Raw genomic sequence first — 16,913 nt, 5'->3', positions numbered from 1 at the left:
GCGTTATACGTCGCGGTCCCAGGGCTTCATCTACAACCGGTTCAGAATTTCCGCGGTCAATTTGCTCATGGTCCGATTTTCCCAGGTCCAATTCCGGGGGGTTCCCCTCATGGAAAGGTTTCAAATCTTTAATATGCGCAGTGAAAGTTTTACCCTCTTTGGTAACCTCGAATACGGAAGGCCCGACGATTTTAGCTACCGTAAAACCCGTCGCGAACTTCTCCGCAAGTTTAGCCGAAAAATGATCAATCGCGGATGACAAGTGATGTTCCCTTTTGCTGACCAGGTCTCCAAGAGCTGGTTGCCAGGAACCTCGCTTACGATTGTAATATTTAGCTTGTTTCCCATAGGCCTGTGCCAGATTAACCTTGACCAACTCAATGGTGTCTTCCAAGGTTTTGGCAGCCCGATGCGGATCATATACTTCGCCTTTTCCTTTCTCGGCTCGCGATCTAATCGATGACGGAGGCAGGATTTCGCGGCCGTGATTCAAATACGCCGGAGAAAATTCCGTCGCGTCATGTTTCGCAGTATTGTAGGCAAAAACGAACTCTGGAACCTGTTTGTCCCAGTTTCTCTGGTTCGTGCCGACGAACTGGGCGATCATTGTCCCGATCACTCGATTCGTTCTCTCCACTGGATTGCATTGCGGCGAATATGGTGGGGTTCGGACGTGATTTATCCCAAATTGTTGCAACAAGGAGGTAAACTCCTTGCTTACAAAAGGGGTACCATTGTCGGTAATCACCGTGTCTACCCTTCCAAAACGCAGCAAGACTCTTTCCCTGAATGCAGTGGAGATCGCGGCGGCTGTTTGTTGCCGTAACGGTTGAACTTCTATCCACTTGGTGAATTTATCTTGGAAGACTACTAAATAGCACATTCCTCGTGAAGATCGCGGCTTGGGACCTATTACGTCCGCAGATACCACCGACCAGGGCCTCAGAGCTGGGATTGTTCCCATTGGGGCCGACGGCGGTTGTTGTGAGGCCTTGTAAGCTTGACATGTCCTACACTGGCGCACATAGGTCGTGATTTCTGCCCTCATGCGCGGCCAAAAATACTGGCTTGAAACGCGGGCAATCGTTTTTGCTATGCCTAAATGCCCTGCCGAAGGGGCATCATGGTTCTCGTGGAGTATTTTGCTGACCCCTGCGATTGGAACACATAGTTTCCAGACGTCGCCTCGGTCTGCGTAGTCCAAACTATGATACCGATGTCGGTATAACAGGCCTTGTTTCAGGCAATACTCGGGATAACGTTGCGGATCGTTCTCGACTCCTTTGACGATTCTCTCGTACCAAGTGTCCCCAAGCTCTAGGGCTTCGAGAACTAAATCGGTTTCTGGCTCATGAGGATCTTCCTCGGCAGAGTTTTCCGGAGTACTTCGCGATAACGCGTCCGCGACTTTGTTCCACTTCCCTTTTCGGTACACGACGTCGAAATTGTACTGTTGCAAGTACAGGTTCCATCGTGCTACGCGCCCACTTGGACTTTCTATGGATCGGAGCCATTTCAGTGACTGGTGGTCCGTGATAACCGTGAACTCATACTCTTCGAGGTATGGTCTCAGTTTCTGGATTGCCCAGACCACTGCGAGGCACTCCTTCTCAGTCACGCTATAATTCCGTTCGGCTTTATTCAGCCCTCGGCTCGCATATGCGACGACTTTTTCTGCGCCGTCGTGTTCCTGCGTCAAAACAGCGCCTATTCTGACGTCGCTCGCATCAGTTTGCAGCACGAATCGTTTCGAGAAATCCGGGGGGACCAATAATGGGTCTGATTTCAAGTGGATTTTCAATGTATCGAACGCGGTTTGTTCTGTGGTTCCCCACCTCCAACGTTTCTTCTTTTGAAGAAGGGAAGACAACGGTTTGGTCAAATCTGCGCAGTTGGGGATAAACCGACGATACCAGGATATCATCCCCAAAAATTGACGTAGTTCTTTGGTATTACGCGGAGGTGCAATCTCTGTGATGGCCCTAACCTTTTCTGGGTCCGTTCGGATCCCTTGTTCATCGATAACATGACCTAAGTACACAGTACTTTGCGTCAGAAAATGCGATTTCTCTGGATTCAATTTCAGGTTCGCCGCGCGAAGTCTGGTCATGACCTTTTTCAGGATTGACATGTGTTCGTCAAGGGTTTCGCTAACGATAATTATGTCGTCCAGGTACACTACTACGTGCGTTTCAAGATCCGCGCCTAAAACTTCGTACATTACGCGCTGAAACGTCGCAGGCGCTGAATGTAGACCAAAAGGCATCACTCGGAATTGAAACAGTCCACGTCCAGGAATCGTGAAAGCAGTTAGCGGTTTGCTTTCTTCCTCCAGTGGAATCTGCCAATAACCGCTTTTCAGATCGATCGTGCTAATGAATTTAGCTTTCCGCAATTTATCAAGTGACGCATTCACGTGGGGTATTGGGAATGCGTCTTTCTCGGAGACGTCGTTTACTTTCCTAAAATCCACGCAAAACCTGTATTTCCGATCCTTTTTCTTCACCAACACGACAGGAGAGTTCCACGGGCTGTTAGATGGTTCGATGATTCCATCTTTCAGCATTTTGTCAACTTCCTCGTTCATGATTTGCTGCATTTTCGGGTTTTTTGGAAAGTAACGCGCCTTTACAGGTTCAGTTCCGGGTTTAATTTTAATTTTGTGCGTCGCACACTGGGTAGGACCTATTATTTCTTCATCCAGTTTGAGCCAAGTCTTTATCTCTCGCCGAGCAGCCTCCAAATCGTGCTCCATGTCTAATGCGTTGAATGATTCTGCCCCGCGTAGCAACTGATAACCCAGAATCGCTAGGTTATCTACGCCTAGGAGCATATCATTAGCATATGCTGGCATGACGTGAAATGGTAGCTCGTAAGAGCGATGGTTTTCCTGGACATTGACCCAAACTGTACCTGATGATAGAATCACGTGATTCCCTAATGTCGATCCCCGGATTGGTGCGGGGTTATGTTTAGTATATAGTTTATTCTGGTGTATAAAGTCCCAGACTCGTTGAGAGATTATAGACGCGGTTGCCCCAGTATCCATTAACGCATGGATTTTTATACCACCGAGTCCGATCTCGGCGAAAGGACGTTTCTCGCCGGGCTTCAGTGCTGTTGGCCGGAAGTGCTCGCCTGAGGCTCTGGACTTGTCGGCGCAGTGTTCTTTCCTTGGGGTGGTGCTCCCTGTGGGTTCACGGGCCGGTTTTGGGAGCGTGTGCCGGTCCGCGCGGCGTTTCCCTGGTAGGGGCAGCATTCGCGAGAATACACGTCCAGTTTCCCGCATCGCGTACAAAATTTCACCGCCCGATTCGTACATTGTTCTCTGGTGTGCCCCTTTTGGCGACATCGCCAGCAACAATCACGCCAGTTATACTCAAAGATCTCTACGGGTGCCGATTCGATGGGTTTCGCGGGCTTTCGATTGAACGAGGTTTCCGGTTTCCGGGCGGTTTGTTTAATTTCTTTGACCGCGGGGGGTTTCTCTTGAGCAACGAGTTGCTCGTATTCTGTCGCAAGCCGTAAAAGTCCTGGGACGTTAGCGAACTCTGTGCGCTTCATGTAACGTCGATATTCCGGTCTCATGTTCTGATATAGCCGGGTAAGGCGGGCCGAGTTTGACATCTGGCCATGTCTTCGCATCAAGGTTTGTAGTCTGGTTGCGTATTCCGCCGCGGACTCGGTTTCTCCCTGGACGCTGTTCCGGATCTGCTCTTCCAGCTCGAGTTCGAGACCCGGAGGCAGATAAAAAGATTTCAGGTCCGACACAAAATCTTCCCACGAGACCCAATCTCTCTTGTTGTTACGATACCAGAGGAGAGCCTTTTCGCGCAACAATATTGGGATGCAAGGCAGCAGGTGGTCCATCTCGAACCCATAACTTTCTGCCATTTCCTCCAGCCGTTCCAAAAAGTCTTGAACGTCGCGGTCCCCCTTGAACACGACGTTCCACTTCCGAACCAGATCCCTCCTGCGGAGTTCAGCGGAATCATCCCCAAACACTGAGTGAAGATGCTGGTTATGCCTGGGTGTTCCTGAGAACACGGGGCCTACTCTGGTCGGGCTTACTAGGTCAACCATGTGTTCCGATCGGCGGTTCCCGTCTCTGCCTTCTCGCTGCTCATTCTCCAAGCTCAAAACGCGATCCCGATTGCTATCGTGAGGGTTCAGGCGGGCCTCTTGCTCCGCCTTTTTCCGCTGCTCGGCCTCGTACCTCATTCTCGCTTCGTTCGCGTCGAGCTGAAGTTCGTAAACTCGTTGTTCCTCCTTCTCCCGCAAGAGGCGCGCCCTTATTTCCTGACGCAATCGGTCGCGTAGCTCTTTTTCAGCTTCTACTTCGGCCTCGCGAGCTAACCTCTCCTGCTCTCTCTTTTCCTTTTCTGCCTCACGTGCTAACCGTACGCGTTCCTCCTGTTCTATCCTCTCCCTCTCGATCCGCTCGCGTTCTTCCGCCTCAATCCGCTCGCGTTCTTCCGCTTCAATCTCAGCTCGCAATCTTTTCTCCTGGGCACGTCGTTGTCTGGCAGTCTGTGCCTCGGGTGACGCGTTATCGCCCTCTGGGTCCTCGTCTGAGGGTAGCCCGTCATCATTCTCGGGATCTTCTCCCTCGGTCTCCACGGAGAGTTTGTCCAATTCGGCCTCGGATTGATCGAGGTCGATCAGTAATTGGTCATACCGACCCGGACGACCCGCATTTGCTGCTCGCAATTTATTAAGTTCGGCTTTTAGTAGGAATCTAAGCTCCGGCAACGTTGCCTTTGGCTCGATTTCCACTCGAAATTTGTCAAGCTCACTAATAACCGCGTCCTTCTTGAGCGACCATACCCATGTTTTAGAACCCGTCTTTTTACTCATCTTGATGAGATAATAAGGAGAAACTAACTATAAAAAACAAAACTCGCAGTACCCAAAATTCCCGCTACCACAAAAAAAAAAAAAACTAATGTCCCTGTTCGAGCGCCAAAAATTTGTAACGGGTAATTTTTGATGTGTTTAAAAATAAATTAATTAAACTAACGAAACAATGCTGCGACACCAACTCCCCCTTGCTCGAATCTGAAGCTCGCCGAATTCCAGGGTCCAAAGGGGGTAAAAACGGCAATAAAACGTCAAACAAAACTCAGTTAACTGGAAATAAACTATAAATAACTAAGTCTAAAGAATAAATTCAAAATGTCCAAAACAGGTTATGATAAAGTCAAAATAAAGAATTTATTTATCAAAAATCAATAAAGTAAATAATTGAACAAAATTACAAGTAAACAAAAACACACGTGGTACAATTTTTAGGTTATATCAAAAACCCCAAAACTAAATCAACCAAAATAATATTACGTCGGTAAACGCACGCGTACCTTCCGTCGGTAATCAAAACTGGTCTTTACAAAACAGACTCCTCTCACTCTTACTCTCACTCTCACTCGTCGTGAGCGTCAAAATCGCGAACTACTCTTCAAAAACTGGTTCCCCGCTTCCCCAGGAGACTAGCCGTCACCCCTGGGCCCTAAGCTCTACCCCGAGAGCGAATGGAGAGTGTCCTCTTCGCCCCCACCTACACGGCGTATGATCACCTACTGGAGTTTGACAGAAGGTCAAACGTCCAGGGAAGTCAAATCTTGTTAAGAGTGCAAAGGTACTTACCAATGTTCTAGACGAAACCAAGGTAATGTCCCTCCAGGTGTTATTTGTTGGAAGAGTATTCACCACAAATAACCACTCTGTCACAAGACTTGCTTTTCCCGAGCCAAATTTTGGCGGTTATCAGTTTTTTCCTAACTCTCTTGTAACGAAAAGGAAGAGTCGTTTTAGACACCTGTCCGGTGTTCTCGAACTAGCATTCAAAAATAATTTTATATTATTTTAATCGCAATTTCCTTCATTTTCTATCCATTCGTCTCGCCAAATTCTAAGTTTTTATTTTTGAAACTCAAATCTTTATTATTTTAATCGCAATTTTCTTCATTCTCTATCCATTCGTTTCGTCAAATTCACAATTCTTTATTATTTTAATCGCAATTTCCTTCATTATATATCCATTCGTTGGCTTTTCCATACTAAATTGTCCTCGGGACTTATAAAATTTTCGCTCACCTAATTTATTTCTTACAAAAATAATAATCGTCATTTCTTTCATTCTATATCCATTCGTTGAGTTTCCATACTAAATGGTCCTCGGGACTTAGAATAATTTTGCCAGTCTTTTAAATTCTTTTACAATTTAATCATACCTTCGGTAACAATAATATAAAATTTTTAAATGAATACAAAAATTAAATAATTAATCGCCGTACTAACAACAATAATTGTTTCTATTAATTTTTAAGTAATAAACTAAAATACTCAAATACCAAAAAGTAAAATCTGGGTTATAACGTGTTTAAGGTCATAAAACAAAAAGTTAGGACTGCATTTCCTTTTCGAACCGTTTTAACCAAATGTTAAATATAATACTACAAAATAAAATATTTAAGGGAAAAATATATAATAAAACTAAGATTCATTTTTGTATGGAGAATTCAACAGTTGTCACGGTGCGGGAATTGATTCGCCACTCAATAGATCCCTTGAAAAGCGTCGATTGCTGCAATAATTAATGAATTGTCTGAATTCAAAATTTTGTAAATTTCAAGTTTTGTAAGTTTAAACGTGAATAACTTTTGACTGACAGAAAATAGCTCATTTCTAAAAACTTCACAGTGAAGTTGATTATATTTCCTTCAATTTTACCTATAACACTTATACTTTATAAAGATTTTTATTAATTTTATAGGCCATTCAAAAATTTTAAAATAATGAAAACTTTTTTTCAAATGTGGTTTTTTTAGAATGACTTTCGAACAGCTGTACTGACCAATTCCAAAAACTAATCAGCTCATAACATCAAAAAGCTACGTCGATCGCCGCCGGACCGGTAAAAATCGCTTGATTCGTTTGCGAGATATCGTTGACGAAAACAATCGAAAAAAGCGTTTTTTTTTCAAACAAATTCCGAAATTTTTCATTTTATCAATTCTCGGTTTAAAATTCATCATAGAATTCAAAAAACTGCATCGACTGTTGTCAACTACGTGATAATCGGTTAACTCGTTTAAAAGTTAAAGCGGATTGAAAATTTAAAAATTACATAAACATTTGTTATTGAACAAATTAAATAACATAAATAAAGAAAATCTCATATCACATGAAATCTAACTTCCATTTCGGGTGAGGCCGAATGGCAATTTTATTTTCTCTTATGAAGGGGACTCGGTGGTCTAACGGCCTAAAATTTAAGCTATTTTAAAAATTTTATTTCTATATGAAGGTTATGACTAATGCTTTCAAATTTTTATTACACTTATTCTATTACTTATCAACTACACGAAAATGAAAATCAAAACAAAAAAAAATTTTTTTAAATTAGAAAAATGGCGCTGAAGTCCCCCTCTCCAAAAAAATTGACCTTACTGGCGCAGGTCGATTGACCTCCCCCTCTGATCTGAAATAAAAAAAATTAGAAAAACGGTAGACCCTGAAGGCCATCCGTGCAACTTCCCGCTAATTCTATACCTCGGTGCATAAAACTGCACTAATGACGTTTTTGAGCTTTTCGAGCTCAAAATACAAGTTATGTGTTATTTTGAGCTCTTTGAGCTTAAAAGTCTGGTAGAAGCATCATAAAACAATATTTTTTAAATTTTCAAACCGCACTAACTTTTAGATGAATCAACCGATTTTCACGCGAATGGCAGTATTTGACGCAATTTCTTGTTTCATGACAAATCTTCAAGTTTTAATTGATAAAACTAGGAAATTTGGAGTAATTCCAAAAAAAACACTTTTTTGGGTTTTCTTTCGTTCATGATATTTCTTGAACGAATTGACCAATTTTGACCAGCTTGACGGCGATCGACGTAATTTTTTCATGCTAATAGCTAATTAGTTTTTGAAATTGATCAGTGCAGCCGTTTGAAAGTTATTCCAAAAAATGTCGGAGTTATGTTTGAAAAAACACTTGTTTACAAATATTTTATCGAGGATATCTTTCGAACCAATAAACCGATTTCTAACCAATAAACGTTTTTGGCGGCGATCGACGCGGTTTTTTAAGCTCTGAAATTATTCTAAATTATCAAAAACGATCCGAGAAGAAATGACGAAGTGATGTCAAAAAAACACTTTTTTGGGTTTTCTTTCGTTCACGATATCTCTCGAACAAATCAACCGATTTCGACCGGATTAGCGACGATCGGCGTGGTTTTTCAAGCTTAAGGGCAGACAAGTTTTTAAAGTTGATCGATATAGCCATTTGAAAGATATTCCAAAAAAATCACTTTCAAAAATGATTTTTTTCTTATTTTGTTTGAGATTTTTCAAAATTTCTCAAAATTTATCGGTCCGAATCGGTTCAAATTCTCAGGAAATCTAAGTTTGAGGGAACTCTTTAGAACGGCGTTTAGTTTAACAGCGCAAATTGGGGAGACATTTTAGATGCTCTGGAACACAAGTTTGACGCGGAGCAAGAGAATCTTGTTCATTCTTTCCCGCTTCACAGCATTATTTATATTTGTAAAAATGCTTGCCGTTAGATGGACGGTGTGGCTTAATATATATAGAATAAGCGAAAGAAAATTTAGTATAGACCAGATAGCTCAAATGGTAGAGTAGCCGACATATCTTCCGAAGGTTCTGGGTTCGAATTTCAGTCCGAGCTATCGAATAATTTTTTCTCGCATATTCTATAAACTCACATTAAGATGATCCTCTCCACATTCCTTTCTCAATCCTTTCCTACCAATATCCTGTTACGTGAATGTGGAACGCTTCATGTAATAATTACCGTAACTCCTATTCTTTCCCGCTTCACAGCATTATTTATATTTGTTAAAATGTGGAACAATCCTACTCCAGAATACGTAGCGTCTTTTAAAAGAAAAAATCGCAGAAAGAGACTAGTAACTAGGAGCAACCGTCGTGAGACGCAACACGGACTGGATTGAAGTAATGCTTACGCGGTCCCGATCCAGTCTTCCCCGTAACATCTATGGGGAAAAAGAGAGGAGGATGTTTAGTCGGTATTGTTGTCAATAATATTGACTTCCAAGTCCGACATACCCAGGACAAATATCTCGTCCTGGTATACGTGAATGTATTTGACCTCGTCTATAAAAAAAAAAAAAAAAACACATACATACAAACATAGTGACAACCTCGCGGGGATAGTCAGGGAAGCTTCCTGTGACCTTCAAACGTCAAGATCTGATGAAAACTCGATTTGATGAAAACTCTTCGATTTTCTTAGCGGGAAGTTAAAAATGACAGATTTTTAATTAGTATAAGTATAGTTATCGTCGGACTTAAAAGGAAAAAAATAAAATATTTGACAAAATGGCGCGTAGATAAAAGAATTTTTTGAAAACGAATTTCAGATTCGTAGTTTTAACTACGCGCCAATTTGTCAAATTTTTTTTTTTAAGTCTAGTTCCGACGATAACTATGCTTATACTAATTAAAAATCTGGCATTTTTTTTATTTCAGATCAGAGGGAGAGGTCAATCGACCTGCGCCAGTAAGGTCCATTTTTTTTGGAGAGAGGGACTTCAGCGCCATTCTTCTAGTTTGAAAAAATTTTTTTTTTGTTTTGATTTCCATTTTAGTGTAGTTGATAAGTAATAGAATAAGTGTAATAAAAATTCAAAAGCATTAGTCATTACCTTCATATAGAAATAAAATTCCTTAAAATTGCTCAAATTTTGGGTCGCTAGACCACCAGGTTCCCTTAACTTCCCGCTAAGAAAATAAAAGATTTTTAAAAATCGGGAAGTTATTGTTTCCACCCCGTTTTGCAAAAATCAAGCTTTCATCAGATCTCGACGTTTTAAATTAAGGTCACAAGAAGCTTCCCTGTCTGGATGTGTGTGTGTGTGTGTGTGTGTATGTGTGTGTGTGTATGTGTGTGTGTGTATGTGTGTGTGTGTATGTATGTGTGTGTATGTATGTGTGTGTATGTATGTGTGTGTATGTATGTGTGTGTATGTGGATGTGTATGTGTATGTGCATTAGGGTGAGCCAAAAAAACTAACCTATCGAATTTATGGGTTAAAATGAACCTGTATTTTGAAAAACAAATTTCCCTGCAAGGCAGGATTTTTAGCCTAATTTTGAACGGTGTCGGTGAGCATTCAAATTTTCCCGTTTAAATAACACGTAAAAAAATCTTTTTTTAATAAAAATAATATAACTTTTGAACCGCTTGTGATAAAAATTTTTTGATGGCAGATTCTTAAAGGGCATTAAATTTTCTATAAAATCATGCCTAGGTCCATCTTTTGAACTCAAAAATTCATATATTAACTTGTCATAAAAATTTAACGAAAAATCAAAATAAGCAATTTTAGGCATTTAGTGTAAGAAATTTTTATATTTAAGGAAATAAATTACTTTGAAATGAGATAAGTAGGGGGGGGGGAGAGGTATACAATTCTTATTTATGTAAAAGTATGGTTTAAAGCTTCTTGTACGATAAGCGTTCCAGCTCAAGACTTAGATTTCTTGAAAAAGTTAATTAAATATAAAAATATTAATGAAAAAATTTAAAATGCTACTGTATCAACATTTTTGCGACATTTAAGGTATCTGACAGAAAAACTTGCTGCTATGTCATTTTACAATTCGAGTATTAGTTTAGAAGTTAAAAAAAATGGTAAACGTGATTGAAAAGAAAGAGAACAAAATTGATGAAAAAAAAAATATTATCTAAAAATCAACTCGACACGATTTGTTCCAAAGACATCAGTTATTTTATCACAAATTTTGTTCTCTTCCTTTTTGATCACGTTTACCATTTTTTTTAAACTTCTAAACAGATACTAGAATCGAAAAATGACATATAACAGCAAGTGTTTCTGTCAGATGCCTTAAATGTTGCAAAAATGTTGATACAGTAGCATTTAAAATTTTTTCATTAATATTTTTATAATTAATTAACTTTTTCAAGAAATCTAAGTCTTGAGCTGGAGCGCTTATCGTACAAGAAGCTTTAAACCACACTTTTACATAAATAATAATTGTATACCTCTCCCCCCCCCCCTACTTATCTCATTTCAAAGTAATTTATTTCCTTGAATATAAAAATTTCTAACAATAAATGCCTAAAATTGCTTATTTTGATTTTTCGTTAAATTTTCATGACCAGTAAATATATGAATTTTTGACTTCAAAAAATAGAACCAGGCATGATTTTGTAGGAAATTTATTGCCCTTTAAGAATCCACCGTCAAAAAATTTTTATCTCGAGCAGTTCAAAAGTTATATTATTTTTATTGAAAAAAGATTTTTTTACGTGTTATTTAAATGGGAAACTTTGAATGCTCACCGACACCTTTCAAAATTAAGCTAAAAATCCTGCTTTGTAGGGAAATTTTTTTTTCGATATACAGGTTCATTTTAACCCATAAATTCGATAGGTTAGTTTTTTTGGCTCACCCTAATGTGTATGTATGTATGTAGACCTCCTATAACTCTTGAACGGTTTGATCGATTTCATCGTGGTCGGCGCCATTCGAAAGGGTTGGCCAAAATTAGATTTTTGATACAATTTGGACCGATTCCAATCGGTAGATTTTGAGAAATCTCGATAAAACTAAGAAAAAAATTTTTTTTCATTGTGTTTCTTTGAGACAACTTTTAAACGGCTTCATCGATCAACTCTAATAACTATTCCGCCCTTAAGCTTGAAAAACCCTTGATCGTCGTTAATCCGGTCAAAATCAGTTGATTCGTTCGGTAGATATCGTGAACGAAAGGAAATCGAAAATAGTAATTTATGTCATACGGCCGCAAAGTGGCGATTTTCTGACAACGACGATGTTGCGCTATAAGCTTAAGGTTTTTAGCGGAAATGTACGGAAACGGCGTAATTTTAACGTCAGAGGCGAAGCTCGGAGAGCTCAAAATATCACCAAAATTATAATTTTAAGCTCGATGAGTTCAAAAACAACATACATGAACTGTTGAGAGCTCAGGTATGGAGTTAGCGGGAAGTTTCTGAGATGGCCTTTAGGGTCAACGGTTTTCCTAATTTTTTTATAACGATAATTTCGATTTTTCATGATTTCTTGCACTTTTTTGGGGGTTTTTTACCTTTTACTCAAAATTTTGAGTGTACGGGCAAAACTGACCATATTCAGATTTAGCGCGTCATAATATATAAAGTAGGTCCGGTCAAAAGTACTGACTACTTTTTTTTGTGTGCCCGTATAATTAATCTGCTTTTCATTGTAACGGGTTTTTATGCCTGTTCATTGGCCCCTTTATTAATCTAAATAAAAGCAATATAATAAATAAATGATTCTAAATTAACAAAGGCGCCACCAGGATTTTGTATCTCGGTTCCTGGAACCGGAAACCAGAGCTGAGCTTATAATCTACAGGGAGAGAGAGTGGAGGAAGATGATCTGAAAGAAATAAATTTTTATTTAACAATATATCGATATTTATTAACCATGTAAAATAACAATTGGTGATTACTTACGCACTTACACTACAATTAACAACTTAAGACTACAGCCTAACTAACGGCTGACCAGGACTTATTAAAACTAACAAAAATTCTTAATCCTACAGTACCCTCATATGAAGCGTCTATACTGCAGTTTCTAACTAAGTCGCGCTGTCCACCGAACCCTCACGCTCTGTCAAAATTCTTAATCCTGACGGTACCCTCTTATGGAGCGTCTATACCGCAGTTTCTAAATGTCGCGCTGTCCACCGGACCCTCACGCTCTATCAAAATTCTTAATCCTGACGGTACCCTCTTATGGAGCGTCTATACCGCAGTTTCTAACTAAGTCGCGCTGTCCACCGGACCCTCACGCTCTATCAAAATTCTTAATCCTGACGGTACTCTCTTATGGAGCATCTATACCGCAGTTTCTAATTAAGTCGCGCTGTCCACCGGACCCTCACGCTCTATAAATTGCCTCACACCACCCGCACGATCTTCATACACATAACCCGCTCACACACACACACTGGCTTTACTTTATTTTTTACTTCTGACTTATAAAATTAAACTCCAAAAATTACAACATTAATTTTTTATTAAAATTTTCAGTCATTAGCTTGCAATTAAATCGTAACCCATTTTCATAACTAATAATTGAATTCTCAAAAAAAAATCCATACTGAAAACCGATGCTTGAATTTATTCCAAATTTCACAAGTTTAATACTCAACTGATAAATAGTTTTACAAATAATTCCAATAAAATAATAATTTTGGTCTTCGATAGTTCAATGTATAAATGACCACGTGGAATTTTTCGATTTATAAATAATTAATAGAACAATTTGTCTCAATATAAAATAAATTGACGAAAAATCTTCCACGGGTAATTCGATCTCAATTGCGTCGAAGTTCAGTAGCCAATTCTCAATAAATTATATTAAATAAATAATACTTTCTTGTAACAAATAATATTAATAAATAATAATTCAATTGTTATAATTTATAATAATAGTCCAGTTGTTAATATTGTAAATTGTTGCGTAGTAAAATTCACAAAGGAATTCTCGCGCTCAAAATGGACGCCGTTGTTGAAACCAATCTAAGATGTTAACAATTATCAATTGGCCAAATTAACGAATCAATTACTCACGACTTACAAACCCAAGAGGTGTAGAACATTTTTCGGGTATAAGATCCCCAGGAAGAATGCTTACAATACTAACGAATAAGATTTAATTATTTGATTATTATTAGGCAAAATATTATAAACAATCGAATTATCAAAATTTTGATTTAATAATGAGAAGTAGTAAAATTGATGAGCCGGGTATACGACCCCCTTGGCTCATCAAAAATGTGAAAGTCTCAATACTTGGTTAAATTTGTGCTGAGGAAGCTCTTTGTTCAAAACTGGCTTCCTTCTTGGACTTTTTGGCTGCTGATGTTGTTGAACTGAGCACTGCACTACTTCTGTCTTGCCACTGCTACTCAACTGACCAAGAAACCCAAAATTTCCCCCATTTAATGCTAATAGGTCCCGAAGACCGAGACGCGCCAGTGCTGCGTCGAATAATTATCATGCGTGATCGGTTTTACCGATACAAGGTAAATTACCCTGTTACATCATATCAAAAAACCACGTTGAACGCCGTCGGCTCGGTCGGAATTGGTTGATTCTTTTATGCGTTCTCGTTGTCGAAAGAAAACCGAAAAAAGTATTTTTTTGAAATTACTTCGAAATTTTTAGCTCGATGTGTGTCAAATGCCGCTAACCACGTGAAAATCGGTTCATTCATTCAAAAGTTATTGCGGTTTGAAAATTCAAAAAATTGTTTCTTATTAGACTGCTATCAGATTTTTGTGCTCGGAGAGCTCAAAAACGTCATACCTTCAATTTTGAGTGTTTGAGTATGGAATTAGCGGTAAGTTGTTCAGATGGCCTTTAGGCTCAACCCTTTTCTTATTTTTTTTCCGTGCAAAAAAATGTTTCCTTTCAAGGAAGCGACCAAATTTTTGAGAATTTCGAGTTCTAAAATGTGTACAGGTTGTGTTAATACGTTCGAAGAGCCCACATGTAGTAGTCAGTTGTTGGAAAAGCCTGTAGGATAAACCATTTTTTCCAATTTTTCTACTTTACCATGCTCCAATAACTGGATTGGTGTCAAACAAGATTTATTTCATTTTGATGGAAATGACATCTGTGAATTAATGACCACTTATTTGAAAGTTCTAAATAACTGTTTTGCTAGCCTATTTTTTAATTTTTGAACATAATAATAAATTGTTTTTGCAGGTGGCGTGGATGCTGTTTGACAAGAGTGCCATATTAACTGTACATAATCATGTAATTACAAGGAATCCACGAATATCTGTCACTCATGACAAGCATAGAACGTGGTATTTACATATTAACAACGTTCACGAAGATGATAAAGGAAAATATATGTGTCAAATTAATACAGCAACAGCAAAAACTCAATACGGTTTTTTAGATGTAGTCGGTGAGTAATTAAACAAAGTCCTACCTCAATTTTTTATTTGTTCTAAATTTAGAACAATACTTTGTACACAATTTGACCAGGCTAATCTATATGGGGCATTCCATGCCAAATCACCAAGGTTTCGACCCAACCCCATTCGATTTCGCTGAAACTTTTTTATCATTTTTTATCTTACCAAAGACATTTTTCTGAATTCTTTCACCCAACCCAAAAAAAGTGACGAATTTTTTAAAAAAACCGCTCTTTTTTTTTTTAATTGCTATAACTTTTTCACAAATTGACCTTTCAGAAATTTTTTTTCAAAATTTTTGTTTTTAAATGTAGTTTTCAGAAAAAAATCCAAAAAATTTTTTGGAAGTCACGATATATCGAATATTTCAGTTTTTTTAACAAAAACGTCATTTTTTCGAAGTCAGACAACTTCGCTTCTCAATTTTTTTATCTAAACAAAAACTTCAACTAAGACAGTATTTGATCCTGCTGTTCCCATTTTGTGCCAACATTCCTTTCTATTTTTTTTTTCGATTGAAAATAAAAAAATTTCGAAATTTGGCTGATTTTTTATGTCATTGCACTGAGGTTTTTTTGAATTGTTTTTAAAAGCTCAGAAGTTAAATAAAATTGGATAAAAACAACCGTAAAGTGTATTAGGGGCATCGATTAAATTATTTAATTAAATTACCGTTTTTAGACTGTTTAAAATCAAAATATTTTAATGATTTTCCTCAGTTTAGCGATTGTTTTCCGACTTCTTAACCATACTATGATGTGTTGATTCATCTGACAAAGAAAAAACTTAATTTTAACCACAGAATTTAATAATGGTGTAATTTGATAAATTTTTTGTGTGACTGATATCGGTTTAGCACTTTTGAAGCGTTCGTCTAATTTCTCTTTCAGTAATTCATACTCTTCTGTTATCAAAAACCTAACAGTAATATTTGCTAAGTTTTTTAAAGCCCACTCACATAATTGTAATGCTAGCACGTGCAGCCATTCGTTTCAAAGTACCACCTATTCTATCACATAATCCTTTACCGTGTGCCGTAGCGAAAAAATTCCACTCTACTGTTATTCCGAATTCTTCATTTTTTAACTTCCTGCTAAGAAAATCGGGAAGTTATTGGTTGTACCCCCTTTTGCAAAAATCGAGTTTTCATCAGATCTCGATGTTTGAAGGTCACAGGAAGCTTCTCTGACTATCCCTGCGAGGATGTCACTATGATTGTATGTATGTATCTATGTATGTATGTATGCATGTATCTATGTGTGTGTGTAGGTGTGTGTGTGTTTTTATTTTTTTTTTTTCCTTGCGGGGGGGGGGGGAATCCTTTTTACAGATACTAGACATAGCTGTTTGGCCTGGATATGTGGCGACTCGACGGAGCATCATACTAAAACTCGACGCTGACGCCCCTACCCACTAAACCCTAAACCCCTTTCTCTTCTATCCTCTGATCCCCCATGGTACCGCCGTAAGGCATTTCTTCGCGGGGAGAGGAATTAGCTGCCGCTCTTCCTTCTGGTGGCTAAGATGTTATTTCTTTCTTCTAGATTCTGTCTTTCGCTATTTTCCTCTCAATGGATCGCAACTCTGTAAGCACTTTTGTAGCAAAAAAGCTTGTGGCGTTCCAGGCAGCTTCTGACGACAACATTGATTCTACTATTGATTCTGGTTGGGTTCTCTTTTTCAAAATCTTCTCTAACTCATCGCGCTGTTGGTTGAAACGTGGACACACAAAGAAAACATGATCCGCATCTTCATTGACCCCTGGACAGGACGGGCACTCTGGAGTATCATCGTGCTTAAAGCGGTGAAGATACTTCCGGTAACATCCGTGTCCTGATAACATCTGCGTTAAATAATAGTTGATCTCACCGTGACTCCGGTTGAACCACACATCAATCCGAGGTATGAGACGG

The 16,913-nt window shown here is 38.8% G+C and overlaps 1 protein-coding gene across 1 annotated transcript in view; it reads left to right on the top strand.

The window, feature by feature from the left end:
* Positions 1-16,913, top strand: part of LOC123273588 (lachesin-like) — a gene marked incomplete at its 3' end in the record, with an annotated part of 449,749 nt that overhangs the window by 141,593 nt on the left and 291,243 nt on the right. Inside the window, exon 2 of the mRNA XM_044741027.1 lies at positions 14,783-14,990. Coding sequence (XP_044596962.1) covers positions 14,783-14,990 — 208 coding nt within the window. The remainder of the gene's footprint in view (positions 1-14,782; positions 14,991-16,913) is intronic.

Source organism: Cotesia glomerata, unplaced genomic scaffold, assembly GCF_020080835.1.
Source record: "Cotesia glomerata isolate CgM1 unplaced genomic scaffold, MPM_Cglom_v2.3 scaffold_11, whole genome shotgun sequence".
NCBI classification, from domain to species: Eukaryota; Metazoa; Arthropoda; class Insecta; order Hymenoptera; family Braconidae; genus Cotesia; species Cotesia glomerata.
Note: the sequence above shows the minus strand (reverse complement) of the source record. Positions and strands in the feature narration are given on the sequence as shown.